This window comes from Aspergillus alliaceus, assembly GCF_009176365.1.
Source record: "Aspergillus alliaceus strain CBS 536.65 unplaced genomic scaffold BDW43scaffold_51, whole genome shotgun sequence".
Taxonomy (NCBI): Eukaryota; Fungi; Ascomycota; class Eurotiomycetes; order Eurotiales; family Aspergillaceae; genus Aspergillus; species Aspergillus alliaceus.
Window position 1 is genome coordinate 237477 of NW_022474734.1, and position 15456 is coordinate 252932.

The 15456-nt window shown below is 49.0% G+C and overlaps 8 protein-coding genes across 8 annotated transcripts; 2 read left to right on the top strand and 6 right to left on the bottom strand.

The window, feature by feature from the left end:
• Positions 1-205: 205 nt before the first annotated feature.
• On the bottom strand, positions 206-1211 carry BDW43DRAFT_303033 (uncharacterized protein; the record flags this gene model as incomplete). The annotated part of the gene is made up of 3 exons (XM_032045356.1): positions 206-228; positions 277-719; positions 778-1211. The coding sequence occupies 3 exons, from the start codon at positions 1209-1211 to the stop codon at positions 206-208; spliced, it is 900 nt and encodes a 299-aa protein (XP_031896461.1).
• Positions 1212-1974: 763 nt separating this feature from the next.
• On the bottom strand, positions 1975-2971 carry BDW43DRAFT_187409 (GNAT family N-acetyltransferase). The gene has a single exon (XM_032038965.1). It carries the CDS (start codon positions 2651-2653, stop codon positions 2057-2059), a length of 597 nt encoding a protein of 198 aa, XP_031896462.1. The 5' UTR covers positions 2654-2971; the 3' UTR covers positions 1975-2056.
• A 1533-nt stretch (positions 2972-4504) lies between these two features.
• BDW43DRAFT_314828 (Zn(II)2Cys6 transcription factor) lies at positions 4505-6153 on the bottom strand (the record flags this gene model as incomplete). The annotated part of the gene is made up of 2 exons (XM_032047913.1): positions 4505-6020; positions 6080-6153. 2 exons carry the CDS (start codon positions 6151-6153, stop codon positions 4505-4507), a joined length of 1590 nt encoding a protein of 529 aa, XP_031896463.1.
• Positions 6154-6558: 405 nt separating this feature from the next.
• BDW43DRAFT_314829 (RTA1 domain-containing protein) lies at positions 6559-7660 on the top strand (the record flags this gene model as incomplete). Its single annotated transcript, XM_032047914.1, has 5 exons — positions 6559-6709; positions 6784-6840; positions 6895-6968; positions 7035-7376; positions 7433-7660. The coding sequence occupies 5 exons, from the start codon at positions 6559-6561 to the stop codon at positions 7658-7660; spliced, it is 852 nt and encodes a 283-aa protein (XP_031896464.1).
• A 435-nt stretch (positions 7661-8095) lies between these two features.
• BDW43DRAFT_187421 (putative rhamnosidase B) lies at positions 8096-9526 on the bottom strand. The gene is made up of 2 exons (XM_032038966.1): positions 9206-9526; positions 8096-9143 (listed from the first exon to the last, which is right to left on the bottom strand). Exons 1-2 carry the CDS (start codon positions 9316-9318, stop codon positions 8291-8293), a joined length of 966 nt encoding a protein of 321 aa, XP_031896465.1. The 5' UTR covers positions 9319-9526; the 3' UTR covers positions 8096-8290.
• On the bottom strand, positions 9128-11107 carry BDW43DRAFT_187432 (Zn(II)2Cys6 transcription factor). Its single transcript, XM_032038967.1, has 5 exons — positions 11003-11107; positions 10387-10947; positions 10182-10322; positions 9206-10128; positions 9128-9143 (listed from the first exon to the last, which is right to left on the bottom strand). The coding sequence occupies exons 1-4, from the start codon at positions 11060-11062 to the stop codon at positions 9376-9378; spliced, it is 1515 nt and encodes a 504-aa protein (XP_031896466.1). The 5' UTR covers positions 11063-11107; the 3' UTR covers positions 9128-9143; positions 9206-9375.
• Positions 11108-11677: 570 nt separating this feature from the next.
• On the top strand, positions 11678-12901 carry BDW43DRAFT_314831 (uncharacterized protein; the record flags this gene model as incomplete). Its single annotated transcript, XM_032047915.1, has 5 exons — positions 11678-11777; positions 11839-11994; positions 12051-12331; positions 12395-12697; positions 12758-12901. 5 exons carry the CDS (start codon positions 11678-11680, stop codon positions 12899-12901), a joined length of 984 nt encoding a protein of 327 aa, XP_031896467.1.
• A 523-nt stretch (positions 12902-13424) lies between these two features.
• Positions 13425-15373, bottom strand: BDW43DRAFT_303036 (amino acid permease-domain-containing protein; the record flags this gene model as incomplete). The annotated part of the gene is made up of 11 exons (XM_032045357.1): positions 13425-13581; positions 13658-13869; positions 13944-14269; positions 14324-14347; positions 14400-14444; positions 14573-14788; positions 14849-14903; positions 14952-14979; positions 15033-15146; positions 15200-15270; positions 15323-15373. The coding sequence occupies 11 exons, from the start codon at positions 15371-15373 to the stop codon at positions 13425-13427; spliced, it is 1299 nt and encodes a 432-aa protein (XP_031896468.1).
• Between the last annotated feature and the right edge of the window lie 83 nt (positions 15374-15456).

The window sequence follows — 15456 nt, forward strand, 5'->3', positions numbered from 1 at the left end:
CCCGTGCTAATACAAAAGAGTAATTTAGTAGGTATCTCCCCGCCTTGGTTTTTTTTCGAATAGTCGAGGGCATATAAGCCCTCGATGAACATCTAGCACTGGCCGCTATGGTAAATATAACTCTGGCCAAGATTTTTTACTACAGTGGACCCAGATCATCGGACAACAGAGAGATCCACTCCATGATTCATGCTTCTACTCGAAGCTACAGGATCGTGCAAAGCCCAACTGCCGCGAGTGTGGCAAGATAGCAGAAAGAAACATAGAACGACCGACCAGCTGCACCTGTTTGTGTGGGACTTGGTGTACTTGAGGAAGCCCCGGACCCCGTACTTGTAGCGGTGCTGGTCGTCGAACCCCCAGAGGTGTCCGTCTCGTTAGAGAACTTTGATACGGATGTAACACTGTTCTCTTCCACCTTACCTGACAGCCCGATGTCAAACGGTGGTTTGGTTGAGTTTCCAAACCCACAGTTTTGGATAGTCTTCCAACCATCCGTATCCATGATATCACTATGCCCAGTGGTAAGCAACATACTGTTTCCGATTTTGGTTTCATTGCCATCGTCGTCCAATTCAACGATACGGGAATCGCCAAGGCTCCAATAGCTGTAGGGATAGAAATGCCTATTCCAGTAGTAGGCGAGAGCGCAGTTCCAGGTGCAAGAAAAGTCCGAGGGAAGAACACCACTTTGAGTAAGGTAGCAGTTACTGCCATCCCTGATTGACCGTTAGTGGAGGAGGTACACTAGGATAGACACTCTTGGTGACAACATACTCCTCTTTCGCACAGGACCGCATCAAATGGTACTCCAAAATGTGCCCGATGGTCTGGACGGGCACATTCTCGGTTCCTTCCTTGCCCAGAAAACCCAAGGAACTCACTGCGGCGTCGTCGCGCTCTGTGCATGCCACTCTGACGTTTGCAATATACTTAGTCAAGGACGAATGACAGGCGGCAGTGCAGGTCTGGGTGAAGTTCTCCGGTTCCATGTCGTCTAAGAAGTGGCGTTCTTCATTTGCATTCACCAGCTGAAGCAAGTAAGAATCGCAAGCGATATCCGCGCTGTATGCATCCTTACACCTTTGAGAGGTAGTACTCGCCAAGTTATTCGTCGTGTAGTTCCAGTGTTTGGTGGTGGCGTCTAGGCTGAATGCTCGCGAGAGTGAGACAAACAGAAGCCCTGCAAGGAGCGAGTATACTTGGTGCATGCTGAGTTCGACAAATAAGGGTTATTTATTAAACGAAAGAATGGGAATCGTAATGAGCGTCGACAAAAGAATGACTGGGTTCAGACGAAGGGCTCACCATCAAGCCAACACAACCTGGACAAGCGACCACCAACGGTCCTCAGCCTTTTCAACCTGCAGTACTTATAATCTTGCCCTTCATAACCACCGCAGCCAACGTAACATCGCGTAGAATTAGCAACAGGTCGTCGGCTTGGCATCCAGAAGGAACCTTTAGCAAAGTTGAACCCCTAATTGGTGGATGCTAGAGGAAATGAGAATCTTTTCATAGATACTCGAATGTTGTTACAATATGCCAAGCGGTTGTCCTTTTCTTTACACAATTTGTACAATGGCGATATGTTAGCAAGAGAGCGTAGCAGCTTGGGTGAGACTAGTGTCGATATGATTACTGAACTCCAAACTCGAACCTAAATTTTCTCCGTAATCATAGCTTAGCGCGAAAGGTCAAAGGGTCCAGCAATGATCTATTGAAAAACTAAATTTATTGATCCTCCCACGGGGATCCACAGCCGGCTATTGCGGCGTGGTCCCATACGAGCCAGAATCATGTCTAGGCTAATTTATCTATATAGGCTTAGACCAATACGGACTAGACAATCTAATACATATGGGGCTAATGACAAAGGGCCATTCTTTTGACCTTCAAATCATCTCCCCCCCTCCCCCTCAAGTAGCCCCTGGATCCATCAGATAGATCGGAGACTCTTTTTGGAAAGGAGGGGGCACAGCTCCAGCGCAGTAGTAGCCAGGAGAAAGAAAGGGCATTATCAACAAATTCCACATAGTTGGTCGCATCCCTCCTCCTAGTTGCCCGCTCTTTGCAAGCGAAATTGCATCGTATCTCGTGTCGACGGGGTCATCCAAGGGAGGACATAATCGCCTTTGGCCACCTCGACCAGCTGAAAGCCGCATTTACGCAAGACATTGATGGATGCCTCATTTTCGATATCGCAGTATGCCTCCAGAACATTGAATTGGGGCTTATATGTCCAAAACAGTTGTGTAAATGCTGCCAATGCTTCCGTTGCGAAGCCCAGGCCCCAGGTCGATCGGTGAAAAATCATGCCCACTTCTGGGACTGGGTCCGTTTTCCAAGTTCCGACCCAGCCGATAAAGCCTCCATGGACCAAGACATCATGCCGGTCAGTATCCCTAGTGTCACACTTGAACCGATTCACGATGCTGTCCGCCTCGATATCCTTCCGGAGCAAGACCGCATAATTCTCTCCCATTGGACTTTTGTCGAGTAACAAGCCAGACATCCATGCTCGCGAGTCTTCCACCGTTTTGCACGGACCGTGAGCGCTCCATCGGGTGGCCACTGGATCGGACCAAATGGCGTGGTACCCAGCCACATGCTCCATGGTCAGACGGACAAGCTCCAGTCGCGCTGTTTGCATTCTGAGACAGGGGGAGATAGAGAAATAGTAAGTAGATATATATGATATCTACAAGAATAGACCAGCGGAGAGTCAAGACTACCGTCAATCTCTAGGAGAGAAACAGCAGACAGAGAAAGGGCGTTCGAGAAAAGCAGAGATAATCCTTTAAAGATGGATTGGCACGTCTTACGGAATAAGTCCAATGATTAGTGACTGTTGCAGGAAGAATCCCTAATTTTTCTTTCGGGAGCCGTTTCCAGTTAAAAGGTGGCGCTTCGGGCACCGTCTTCGGCTTAGGTCACTCGTATGTATTCCTTGACAGTTCAGTGTCTCTCTGGTGGGTATTATGGGTCATTGCTTGTTTATTCAATGTGTTAGTCTATTGACAGGGTGATATCCTAATTATTAGGCAACAATATATATATGGGTGGAACTCGAGATACTACCATGAAAGAATCCCTTCCATGCTACACAGCCCAGTATGAGGGCTTATTTGCTCAGCCTCTTGGATATTTACCGTGCGGGGTTGTTCTCCGGCTTACATCTCTTCACAATATCTGAAAAGTTGTCCACTGGCTATAATGCTGTGTGATATATGATTCATCCAATGCGAGACTATTGGGGGTTGTACTCAGGGAATATACGGATCGTGATCTTACCTATCCTGAGCGAGACAAATCGGTTGCAATGTCCACCATTGCAGCCCGAGTCGGAACCGCCCTGAACCATCGATATCTTGTTGGCCATTTCTGGCAGACCTTACCACAGAGTCTGAATTGGCAGGTAGCCGGCTCTGACGAACGGGCGTGAGAACATACCACAAAGGATCAATGAGCCCACCTGTGAGGATGTTCATTAAAAGCGTTTCCAAACACCAAGTTGGAGTCAGGCGTCCTTGGATGGCCTCTTAAAATTTGAAACTCCGCAACGCAGACATTTGGTCGATCTATCGACCTATGACATCACAAAGAGCCGTGATATCTCCGTGATGGGTCTCACGTTACATGCCTTGCTGTACAGATATCAAGTGGGATCATGGGAAAGCTTTGCTCTAAAGCGGATGAAGGACGTGGCATGACCGGCAATACTTAGCCCAGGTCAAGTTCGATGATCAAAAGGACAAATTAGAGCAGGGTGCTACATGTGAAATTCTGCAACTCATTCAAGATAATAATCTAGTTGTTTGGGAAGGCTTAGTATTAAGAGCAGTGATCGTACGGCAAGTGGAAAGGGTGTATGAGAGAATTGGGCACTTTGTGTTCCAACATTCGCACAGTCAGCAGCGAACGCCTTTGCTGGCCGGAGGATACTAGAGACATACATCTCAAGGAGAAAAGGACGTGGTAACTCTGGTCTAGGTTGAATTTCTCTTAACGGTTCAATAAATGGGTTCTATCTGAATCGTCTCGGTCATAGGCTTTGGGTACCAGGGCTTACCACGCCGTTTCTCACCCGTGCCTCTGTGTTAAAAAGTGCTCGCCTTACAGTTGTTCAATGCCCAAAATTTACCTCAGTTTGGTGACATAAGGAGAATACTGCAAAATATAACATAGGATCGGCGAGAGGAGATAAAACTGAAGAAACATTAAGCTGTTCCTGGTTTTTACATATTTTGCGCCGATCATTAAGCCCATGCCGGTGGGATTGCCAATTTAAAGCGTAACTTACTCTCTGGGCTATGAAGCTCTCGTTGTATACGAAGACACCAGTTTCGGTAGCAGTCCGTTCCTCAAGGAGGGTTCATTGTGGTTCTTGGAAATCGGGAGTTCGGATAGTTAGAGTACAAAGACCACAGACTGAGTACCATCAGGAGATAGTAGGCTGAATTGTGGCCTTTGTTATTCTCAGAGTTTCTTGTAGAATGCATATTCACCATTGGATCACCTCATGATGACTTTGTTCGGCCTGGTGTAGAATGACTGCAGCTTTCTTAGTCAGAAGATCGATCTGAGCCTCTAGGCCTAGTATCCGGTTGCGTTGTGGAATACCACATGCGGCCATCTCGCCTTCTAGGCGGCTTGTTTCTTCAAGTGCCACACAGCGCCGGGCAACTTCATACACTGCCGTGCCATCCCAAGTCCCTTCCCGACGGGGCGATGCTGCGAGGATAGCAAGCGCGGCATGGCGTATTGCATGGCCCCGGCAGTCGCTGGCGATGGAATAGAGAAGAGGGACAAGGCCCATCTCTAAGGTGAATACTGGTTGTCCGTCTGGGGTAACGGCAGGTTCAGTGGGATCGCTTATCAGCATCTGTATTCGGGATAGAAGGAGCCCAAAGTCCTGTTCGAAGGGATCGGGTGCCAGCTCCCCTTTCGAGTGATCCAGTCGGAGCATTATCCTTAAAATATCGCGGTAAAGTTCCACAACAGTGGCTGCGTGTTGTTCATATGGTGAAAATGCATGGGCGTGTTGGGCAAGAAATGCTTGATAGGCGCCATCCCATCGCAGCAAGTCCGCTAGACCTTCCACTTGCAGCTGTCGAAGCTGCTCCCCACTCGCTACCATGGCTGCGGAGTATTTGCGCCGATCGCCGATATCCCCGGGCGTTGTTGCGATTTGTGTCAGCACTGTCCGGTTGACCAACCTTGTGAATTGATCGATATGGGTGAAAAGGATGTCCCTCGCCTCGCTCAGACTTGTGAATTGGTTCTGTTTTGTGGGCGAGAAATGCTGCGCGGCGTGAGCCAGATGGTGTGGGATCGCGGAAGAGACGTTTAGAAACATGTCACATTGGAATCGCAGGCGCACCAAGGTTCCCAGCATGGGATGATTAGACATCATAGTCGTGTCTGATGCATGCCATCGTTGCAGCCTAAGGCCTGTGTCTCCTACCATCCCAGATACTTGTAAGGCGCAACGCAGGTGTACGTCCGCTGCTTCGTGCCGACCTTGGAATATCTCGATGGACGATAACAGGAGACAAGCCATCAGAACAGAATCCATAGATCGGATCTGGGAACGAACCATAAATTTCATGTGGGAAAGAGCCGACAAATAGTGAACAAGAGCAGACCGTTCCCTCTTCATCATGTTGTTGCTCCGGCCACCAGGGTTAAGCGAATCGGCAAAGCTGCGATGCAAGTCCGATAGGGACATCGCCGCATATCTAACAACCGGCTCACTATAGCACATCTGGAGGATGATATGACGCCAGAAGGAGGAGGTGTCCACGTATCCGAAGAGTTGGGACACTGTATGCCGGCAAAAGTAATCGAAGGACATACCTTCGCCCGCGTCGGTAAAAGGCTGAAGGGATAAGTGGGTCTGCAATGTTCCCTTTACTTTAGACGCAGTCGATCCCGTAGGATATCCGTCACACTTGCGTCCGGTAGAGGTACACCGAGCACAGGTTGGCCGAGCTTCGTCGCATTTGATCCGCCGGATCCTACAAAAGCGTAAGCGTGCTGCTCCAAAAACACCTCTATTTATTCATGGCTTCCTTACTTGCACGTATAGCAGCCAGTGCGCACAGCAGTATGACGCCGTCTCGTCCGTTTCACTGAAAATCCAGACGCCATGGCGTGTGTTTACAAGGGGCCATAATTGGACATGCGTGTAATCAACTTCAGAAGAATATCCAGATATCGGCCCGACGTCCTACATTCGGGGCTGTGCATCCCGGGCGTTGAGAGCCTCCGATTGGCCCGCTCGTAGTTGCTAGACCAGCTAAGCCTTTTGGGGCACTGGTGGATCATAAAAAAAGAAATATTATCCATCTGTACGGAGTTATGGCTGATGAAGCTGGTAGGCATCCATCTCACACGCTTGAGCTGGACAAAACCCAAGTTAGATGTAGCTAGAGACAAATTATAAATACTGTAGAGACTCTCGACTATGACTGTTAGACGTGACTCTTCCTATATCGTGCAGCTCTGACTTTTAGTTCTAACTTGACCCAAGTTTTGATATACATCTTTCGCAGAATGTCGCCCATGAAACAATACCCGTACGACCCAAGCAAGGCCGCGGCCATTGTCTTTGCCGTTTTATACGGTATTAGTGCTATGGTGACTATAATCGAGTACTTTTGGTGGAGATGCTGGTACTGGCTGCCAATGGTGGTTGCATCCCTTAGTGCGTGCCTAACCCTATATCGCCTTCATTCTGAATATAAAACGTCATGGCGATTGAAACTAACTAGTGAACAGTGGAGGCAACTGGGTACATTTCACGCTCCTATTCGGCCTACCATGAGTACGATGAAGGTGATATGTTCAGGGAAGCTTATATGTGCCTCTGGTAATGCTAAGCGATTCTAGGGTCATTTGACGCCCAATATCTGCTAGTTTTCCTTGCTCCGACGGTGATGGCAGCAGCATGTTACATGTCGATGGTAAAGTGCCTATGTCTTGTTTCTTGTTTCGTCTTCGCATGTCCTGAGTTAACGCCGGCGTGCTAGAGTCGAATCATTATGCACGCTTGCCGGCCAGAGTATATCAATATGCGCACCCTGTGGGTGACGCCTCGGTTTATGACCCCTATCTTTGTCACCTGTGACATTCTCGCCCTGGTGATTCAATTGATCGGGGGCGTCTGTGCCATCTCCAAAACACCTTCGACCATTCGACTCGGTTATAACATCGCCAAAGCCGGCCTAATCGTTCAAATCGTCAGCTTTGGCTTCTTCATTATTATCAGCATAAGATTCCACTTTATCAGCAGAAACTCTGCGATAGTACGCTCGGAGACTAGCTGGAGACAGTTACTACTCTGCATCAACGTTTCCTGCATACTTATCTTCGTATGTATGTATCTTTCGACCAGAGCCAGAGCACTCAACTGACGTGAACCATCTAGGCCCGTTCCGTGTATCGCTTGGTCGAGTTTGGTCAAGGCGACCACGGCTACCTCAATCTGCACGAGTGGAACTACTATGTGTTTGAGGCTGCGATCATTGTACCAGCGGTTGCAATATTTAATGTCGTTCACCCAGCGAAGTATTTGATGAACACGCATTGGAAGCATTCCAAATCGGCCCGAAGTGCTGTATCTGAGGAGGAGCTGACACTGGAACAGAGATTCTAATGCAGAAAAGTTGCTATCACGCTATTCAACTGGTTTGCATTTCTAGAAACCGTGTAACCTAGGCCTACACTTGGAGCCTTCTGCGTTTAGAATCATCGTGAGTCTGCGCAGGTGTAATTTATATAGGATTTTCTCGACCTCTCTCCTCGCACAGTCTTCAGTCCCGCGTAGACGAAGGAATAGGACTAACAATTCAATTCTGGGTGGTTTGATATTGTTGCGGTAGGTATTTGCGAGCATACACCTTTTCTCTCCCTGAGTCTCTGCTTACTTTCCCGTTCCTTTTGTCCCCAAGACGACATGTCGTAAAGCCATGGAATCTAGCCGTACATAATCGACAAGATTATAGTCTCGCTCGGTACCTCCTGGCAACTGGCTGACGACTTCTATGGGCTTTGCCAGCCGGAGCTCGACATTCTTTGCACCGCTAGTGTTCCGTGGCCCACGATATGATCGCAATGTTGTCCTTGCCCGCTGCAATGGTGGCCTGCACCTCCTGACTGAGTCCCAGCCGCGGCTTGAAGAGGACCTTGGTCGATCCCGGCGCGATAGGTCGAATGCCGGCCAATTCGGTGCAATATTCATAGATGGGCACGGCACACTGGACCACGCATGGCAGTCGGACCGCTGTCAAACATCAACCTCTTCCCAGGTGGTCAGATTGTTGGCTAACATCTTGCGCCACGAGTCCAACAGACGAGGCCAGAAGCTCTCATACACCTCGTCGCCCGCAAGCCGCAATGCCCGGAGGGCGCAGAACTGCATCATGCACGAGCATTTCGAGAAGTGTGGGTCCGTGAACGATTCAGTGAGCAGACGAGCCCGATCGTCCGGTCGCGCTGTCCAGGATATAATTGCGAAGGCCTGGCAGTGCTGCGAGTAGGATAAGTCGTCTGCGATATCGGCGGTCGAATCGGTGAAGAAGCGTCCACCGTAACAGTGCGCTCGAATGGCCTGTTGCAAAGCTAGCGCTCGTGTTTCATACTCGGTCGCATAACCCGGTCGCCCAATGTTATGCACCAGCCGCGCAACCTGTTGCAGGACATACGCGTAGAGCATGCTGCAATATGTATGCCGGTTAGATATGCGACCGGAGCTGGGCATCCCTTTGTCCGGGTACTCCTCCGTCGCACCCCAGGTGGTCACACAGTCAACATATTGCCACACATCGTCGGGGAGACCGCTGACCAGACCCAACCTGTCAATGTGCGAATCGAAGAAGTCCAGTACCCCGTCAATCCGGGGGAGGAATGAGCGCGCAAATTGGGTGCCGCCAAAGTAGAGATCGTGATCGCACACCTGGAGGGCCCAATAAAGCGAGAAGCCGGTAATGAGCTGCGGGACATGCGACTGGAAACGGGACTGTGTGAGACCCTCGAAGGTGGCTGAAGCAGCAAAATTGATCATCACTTGTCGCATCAATCCATCGTCTCTGGAGAGAAGGTAATGGAACAATCCGACTGCGCGACTGCCGCCGGAGTATCTGTGCGGCAATGTTAGCCCTGTGCAAGCCTCCTCCACCGAAACGGTGGGCAATTCGCTTACTGAAGTTGTTCATAGACAGGACAATCCGAGAAGCCGTCGATCATGCAGTTTCGCATGGTTCGAATCAAGACATCCCATTTTGTCGACTGGCTTGGTCGCCAGGCTCGGCCCATCTGGCCTTCACGGCGAGAGGAGAATCCACCTTTGTAACCATACCCATGACCTCGAAATTAACATAGTACGAGTTGCAAACTAGTTTCAGACGCCACTGCATCAAGGAAACCCTCCACATCGATACCAAACGTCTTGATATAGCGAAAGATCTGGCGGAACCAGTCGCATTCCGGAAGGTTGTAATATTCAAAGTACCCAAAGGCAATCGATGCAGGGAACGAGATAATACAGGCCCCCAACGAAATCGCCTTGGGATCGAGAAAGTATTCCGCGGATCTGGCAATGTTCAATGCCATGCCATGCATCTCCTGAATGTCACAGGGGAATGGGGGTAGCGAAATGTGGGCGCCATGGGGAGCATTCGTCACACAACTCTCGTATACCATGCCAATGTTGCTAAAGAGGAGAACGTGAGATGTCCAATACAGCAAGTGGATATGGCCTGTGTCATGGTCGGGGAAACCAATACATGTCGGAGGACTCCTCTCATTTGGGGATACTGAGGGAAGCCTCGATGGCTGCTCCCAATGCCCCTTGCTGGGGTGATCGGTCATATATGTCTCATACCAGGCGTATAGCCGTTGGGCTAGATACATATACCTCTCGCAAACTTCGTGTAACCTTGCTAAACTTTGGGAAATATCCGATGTGACGTTGACGGAGTCCATTGCTTCCAGTAGAGCCGGGATCTCGGCCATCAAGTCGAATAAGTATTGCTTCGGTTGTTTCTTACCCTTTCTCCATGGGATAGATGTCCATTCTGGTGTCCCAAGGTATGTGGGCTTTCGTGTTCCAATACTGTGAATTATCTAGAATCATTGGGTTAGCCGTTGGGGCCCGATAGTGGTAGGAAAGAGCTTACTGCGGAGAGGCGCAACCCATTAAACAGTCTATGTCTCGCCTCAGACCATTCCATCTCGAGCCCTTGAGAGTGTACCAGCGACATAGCGCCGTGCGTATGACTCGCCCAGCCCAGCCCTCTGTTCGATGATCCTTCTAGAATCTATGCCTAATCTAAGCACGAATTTCATCCAGTTAGGGGGGGAGGGGGGGGGGGGGGGGGCTACCTCGTAGATAGCCAAGAACATCATGCTTGCTAGAGCCTCGTCTCGGAGACCCAAGGCTCTGTTCAGGATGGTTTTGCGAAGATGCCTTAAGGACTGCGAATATGATTCGGCACTCAGCCGGGTCAATCGAGGGTCATTGGAGACACGACCCATCCTGGCCGTTCCCAGTGCGAGCAAGGCCGCTCTTAAACTTGGCTCCTCGACATCAAGCTCCGGGGTAAGCCACATCCAATCTATGTAGCTTGACTTTCCAAAAACATCCAGCCCTGCCTGGATCACGTTGTGGAAATAGGAGCTACAGTAATACGCAACCGCCGAACGTTGAAGGCTCGGAGCCTCAGAAGATAGACCACTGCTACACGTACGGTTTGCGACTCGATCGCTCGGACGCTTGTCAATTTCTTGACGGTCGGATTGAGCTTCAGTGTCGGAACTACACCTTGAAGCCGCTCTCCTGCTGTCATGATAGGATACAAGGATGAATTTGGCCTCACGCACGTAACCTGGACAGGAAGCGTTTCGCGACAAACATTGTCCGCAGGACGGTCGTCGCTCATCACACTATATTCGCTGCTCAGTAACACTGAAATAGACTCGGGATTAAATAGCAACGTACACGTTTCTTGCGCTTCCGACACGCGTGGCACCCTTTGGACCCTCCAACAATTCGTGCCATTACTTTTCTAGTAACAAAATGCGCTTTGGGTGCTGATAAAATATTTCAGGACCTCAACGCCATAGGGAGGAAGATCATTTTATCTGCCTGGATCACGCTGTGGGACTCTGGGGTGAAATACGAGGTCAACCCACCGGCACCAATGATACGGTTCAAACAGGATCCGTAGACAGCGCATTATATTTCCTATATGAGTCTAGTTGGGCATATTAGTAAGAGTGGTAGGTGCTCTACCGGAAAAGATGTACCACAGGCACTTGCTTACCTTGATGTTCACCTAAACTTACGCCAGCTCCCGTGGTATATGAGCCACACAGAATGTTTGCTTGTAAGCGCAAAAGGTTTCTTGATTTAGTAGCCAGGATGATATTATGTTGCCTGCTGCTCAGGTATCCTGCGGCTGAGCTTAACTCACCTCGAGCAAGGCACAACGAATAAGGCTCAGAAGGTATTCTAAACTTGGTGCCTTGAGATGATGGGTCCCAGGTGGTATAAAGGGACGATGGATCGCACCTCTAGAAGCAGGAACGGAGATTCGTACATACATTTTGCCTCACATTGGCCCCATAATAGCAGTTAACCTGAAATTGTACTACGCACTTACGTGACTTAATCATGCCTACTGTCGCATTTCCTACTTCCACAGCCATAGCTGAAAGGGTTCGAAAGGTATACAACACGTTGGGGTTCAAAAAAGGCTATAACTTCACTTTATGTATGTCAAAGCTGGCTATCGCCTGAACCAAAGCAGTTACAAGAGGCTCACTGTGATTCAGTCTTTATCTTTGCGGGGGCATGGATGGGATTCACCCTTGCTCGCCTGCAATACTTAGACTTCTCAACGTTCTGCAAAAATGCAGCCCCGGGGGAATGTTTTTACTACAAGGGATTGGGATACGTTGGGCTGTACCTGCATCTCGGCTGCATTCTTCGTATGTCTACTCACCAGGACCACGTTATATCTAAACAAGGACTCACGTCAACGCAGCGGCCGCCTTCCTTGCCTTCTTCCAGTTTATACCAGCCATTAGGTACAAGGCTATCCTATTCCACCGGGTCAATGGCTACATCGTAATCCTCCTTGTCCTAATCTCTAATGCTGGGGCCTTGATCATCGCAAGACACTCGTTCGGTGGACTCATGCCTACGCAGGCTGCCGTGGGTCTCCTGGTAATTCTCTCAACGGCAGCGATTGGCATGGCGTATTACAACGTCAAGCGACTACAGCTGGAACAACATCGAGCTTGGATGCTGCGGACATTCTTCTATGTAAGGCTGCCCCCACTGTAGGATATAACGTCTTCGTTTTTGTTAGTGCTCATTGATCAACAGATGGGATGCATCATCACCACCCGTGTAATCCTTATCGCATCTTCGGCTATCATCTCCATCGCACCAAAGTATTACATGGCACAACCGTGTGACAAGATTGACTACCTCTTTGGAACGGAAGTCGCACTCGCTCGATATCCCGATTGCGCCAGCTTTTACAACGGGTCTCACCCGGCCCAAAACGTTCTGGTCTTAGGTGACTTGAACGGCTCTCCGGATGAGCTTGGGACTGCGCTAAATATCAACTTTGGAATGGCGCTTTGGCTAGCGATGTTTATTCATGCTCTGGGTGTGGAAATATATGTGAGTATATCGACCGCGATTTGAAGCGTGAAGGATAATTCCAATCGCTAATCTCTTTAGCTGCAACTTACACCACGAGAATCTCAACGACTGCGTAAAATCTCCTACACTCGGCAATTGGAAGCCGGGTTTAGAGATCCCGGCAGGGCAGGACTGACGGTCGATAAATTTGGCGATAGCGAGCCTTGGGTCCCATCTATGTGATACTCTTGGAAAGCCCTCAAGATTCCACTAGATCTTTGAGCTTCGCAGGTCTGAGTTCTGAGGCCGGATGATATGAGATCAACAGATACTGCTTTCATTTTCATCCTAGCATTCGCCATGTCCCTGTTTTATACCGTTCCTTGATATTTGTTATGGACAAAGAAAATCAAATGTTCACTGGTCATTAATGTTGAATTGAAATATTAATGTACGAGGAGAGAAGTATTGATATCTTTATATATATAGCATGTCAGTCTAGCTTGGAACGAACTTTTCTACACGAAGGATAGAGACGAGAGAAATCCGAAAGCGAAAGTTGATATACTGAACAACAAATGATAACGATTCTATGGAAAAGATTCCTAAAAGGCTATTGATAGAGAAAGGCTCGAGGTACGAGTAATTGTTTCAAGACCGCCGAATCAAGGATGTCGCATGGTGCGTAGCAAGGGCAGAATGAGTACTTATCTGAGACCCGCAATGAAGGTACTGGCGCCTCACCTGCACTTAAACTATAGTATTACTAGTACTTCCCACCCTCAACGATGGCAACGGTTCCCTCATACACCTTCCTGGCGTGTAACCAGTATACCACGGTCGAGGCTCCCATGACACCAACAAACAGGACTGGAGCCCAATTGAAATTCACGGCACTCGCATCATGGAGAATGGGCCAGAAACTCCAGAACAAGGCCCACACAGCATACACCGCGGCCAGGGTATTTATTCACTGGTAGGCCAAAGCGGCCAAGCGACCACCGGCATGGTGGCAGTGGTGGGTTACAATAAACGCGCCGCAGAATAAGACAAGTAAAGGAAATAAGATACGTTGCCATGAGGGCAACAGTAGATAGTGACACCAGTGCATTGAATGCCACCGTCGAGCCTATATTGGTCAGCGACATTGCAAGCGAGAACATGAAGGTAAATATGATTGAATTGGCAGGAATGTGGAGCGTTGGGTGAACCTATACAGGTTATGTGGTCAGCGACTCTTCCAATTCGACCTGTTACTGATCAGGGATATACTTAAAACACTTACAGTCCCTAAAAAGCTAGAGAAAGGCAAGCCTTGGTCGTGCGCAAATACAAATGTCTGACGTGATTCTGAGGCCAGGCCGCTAATAGTAACCATGATGAGCAAGAGAAGAATTATGGCAACCATCACCATCGCACTAGTGGCGTTCTCCACCCCCTTGAGGAAGACATGGATGAATGGATAACTAGTGGAGGAGTCAAGGGCTTCTTGGACATCCGGCATAGTAAAGAGATATGCGAGGAGCACAGCAAATGTAGGTGGTATATTGAATACAAACGCCCATACCATCAACTGTGGTACAATGATGCTAGCATTCTCAATCTCTTCAGCTTTTCCAAAAGTTAGGTTTTAATGTCACACAGTGAGTTCTTTAAGAGGCTTACCCATGTGTGCTACCGAATCAGACGCTATTCAGGGACACCGTCAGTAGGTATTGGTATGAGAGAAAATTATCCAGACTCTCTTCTAAAACAGTAAATGACCCCGTCACCTGGCCCACCATGACTGTCCATTTTATATGTTTGGCCATCCGGCGCCGTAATCCGTGAATCCTGTGAAAACCTTTGCGGCTGATACCTTGGGAGCAACGACAAGAAGTGTGACGATAATAGAAATAAAGGCGAATAAATGACAGGTAACAAATATACCTTCTGCCAGTGGTAAATGCTTCGCAGCAAAGATGTTGAAAATGGAAACACCGACGGGGGCCGCGATGATGGGGAGAGTTGCTTGCCAGCGAGCAGGTATGTAGGCGCTATCTCCCAGATATATCAACCCTTGCACTATTATTCCAATTAGGTAGCAGGCGCGAGCTATAAAGTTTTGCCAAGTTAGGGTCGAAAACCAGCCTATCCTGCATCAGTATGGATGATGATCCCACCGGGGCTGACATAGAATGGGTTCCACACCCGCGACATAGCTAAGAAAGCCTTGATATTTCCTAGGCGCAAACTCCGACACCCACTGATGGGAAAACTTAGCTTGCGAGATGGCAACGCCTAGACTACTCACATGGTACTGGCCACCCGCGGTAGTTGCCCTAAAACAATACTTAGATTTCACGAGCGCCAGCGATGGGTTCGTTAAACTCACATAGAGGACATCTCTGCCATAGAAAGAACAATGAACGTTTGGCCGCAGTACGACCAGACAAGCGACCAAAACAGACCCGGTCGTCCGCCTGCCCTCAAGCCTTGGTTGTTTGATCTCTCTGCAAGTCAGCCAAGTATCTCGCAAGCACCTGCTTCTCACTCACATACGTCAACAATACTTCCCAGGTTCCCATAAAAAATGATGTGAAGCCAATGGTGCTGACAAGCCGGAAGTTCCTCTACAATCGTTAGTCACATAAAGCAGTTGATATCGGCGCGGTGTATACTAACCCGGAGTTCCTGCTTTTTGTCCATGCGTTGCGTATCCCTCTGATCGTTCATGTAAATCCCTTTTTAGCCTCATTCGGTATGCCTATATCGAGACATCCCCCTTGCCTCTCTCGGTTAGGACCTGCCCGGGGGGA

What these genes read in the sequence shown, in the direction of transcription:
- BDW43DRAFT_187432 (XM_032038967.1), bottom strand. Translation starts at nt 11,062, where the DNA reads ATGGCACGAATTGTTGGAGGGTCCAAAGGGTGCCACGCGTGTCGGAAG. An exon ending in GTCGGAAGCGCAAGAAACGT is followed by an intron (nt 10,948 to 11,002) that starts GTACGTTGCTAT and finishes CAGCGAATATAG; the next exon opens with TGTGATGAGCGACGACCGTC. An exon ending in TGTTCTTGGCTATCTACGAG is followed by an intron (nt 10,323 to 10,386) that starts GTAGCCCCCCCC and finishes GATTAGGCATAG; the next exon opens with ATTCTAGAAGGATCATCGAA.
- BDW43DRAFT_187409 (XM_032038965.1), bottom strand. Translation starts at nt 2,653, where the DNA reads ATGCAAACAGCGCGACTGGAGCTTGTCCGTCTGACCATGGAGCATGTG.
- BDW43DRAFT_187421 (XM_032038966.1), bottom strand. Translation starts at nt 9,318, where the DNA reads ATGGGCCGAGCCTGGCGACCAAGCCAGTCGACAAAATGGGATGTCTTG. An exon ending in CCTGTCTATGAACAACTTCA is followed by an intron (nt 9,144 to 9,205) that starts GTAAGCGAATTG and finishes ATTGCCGCACAG; the next exon opens with ATACTCCGGCGGCAGTCGCG.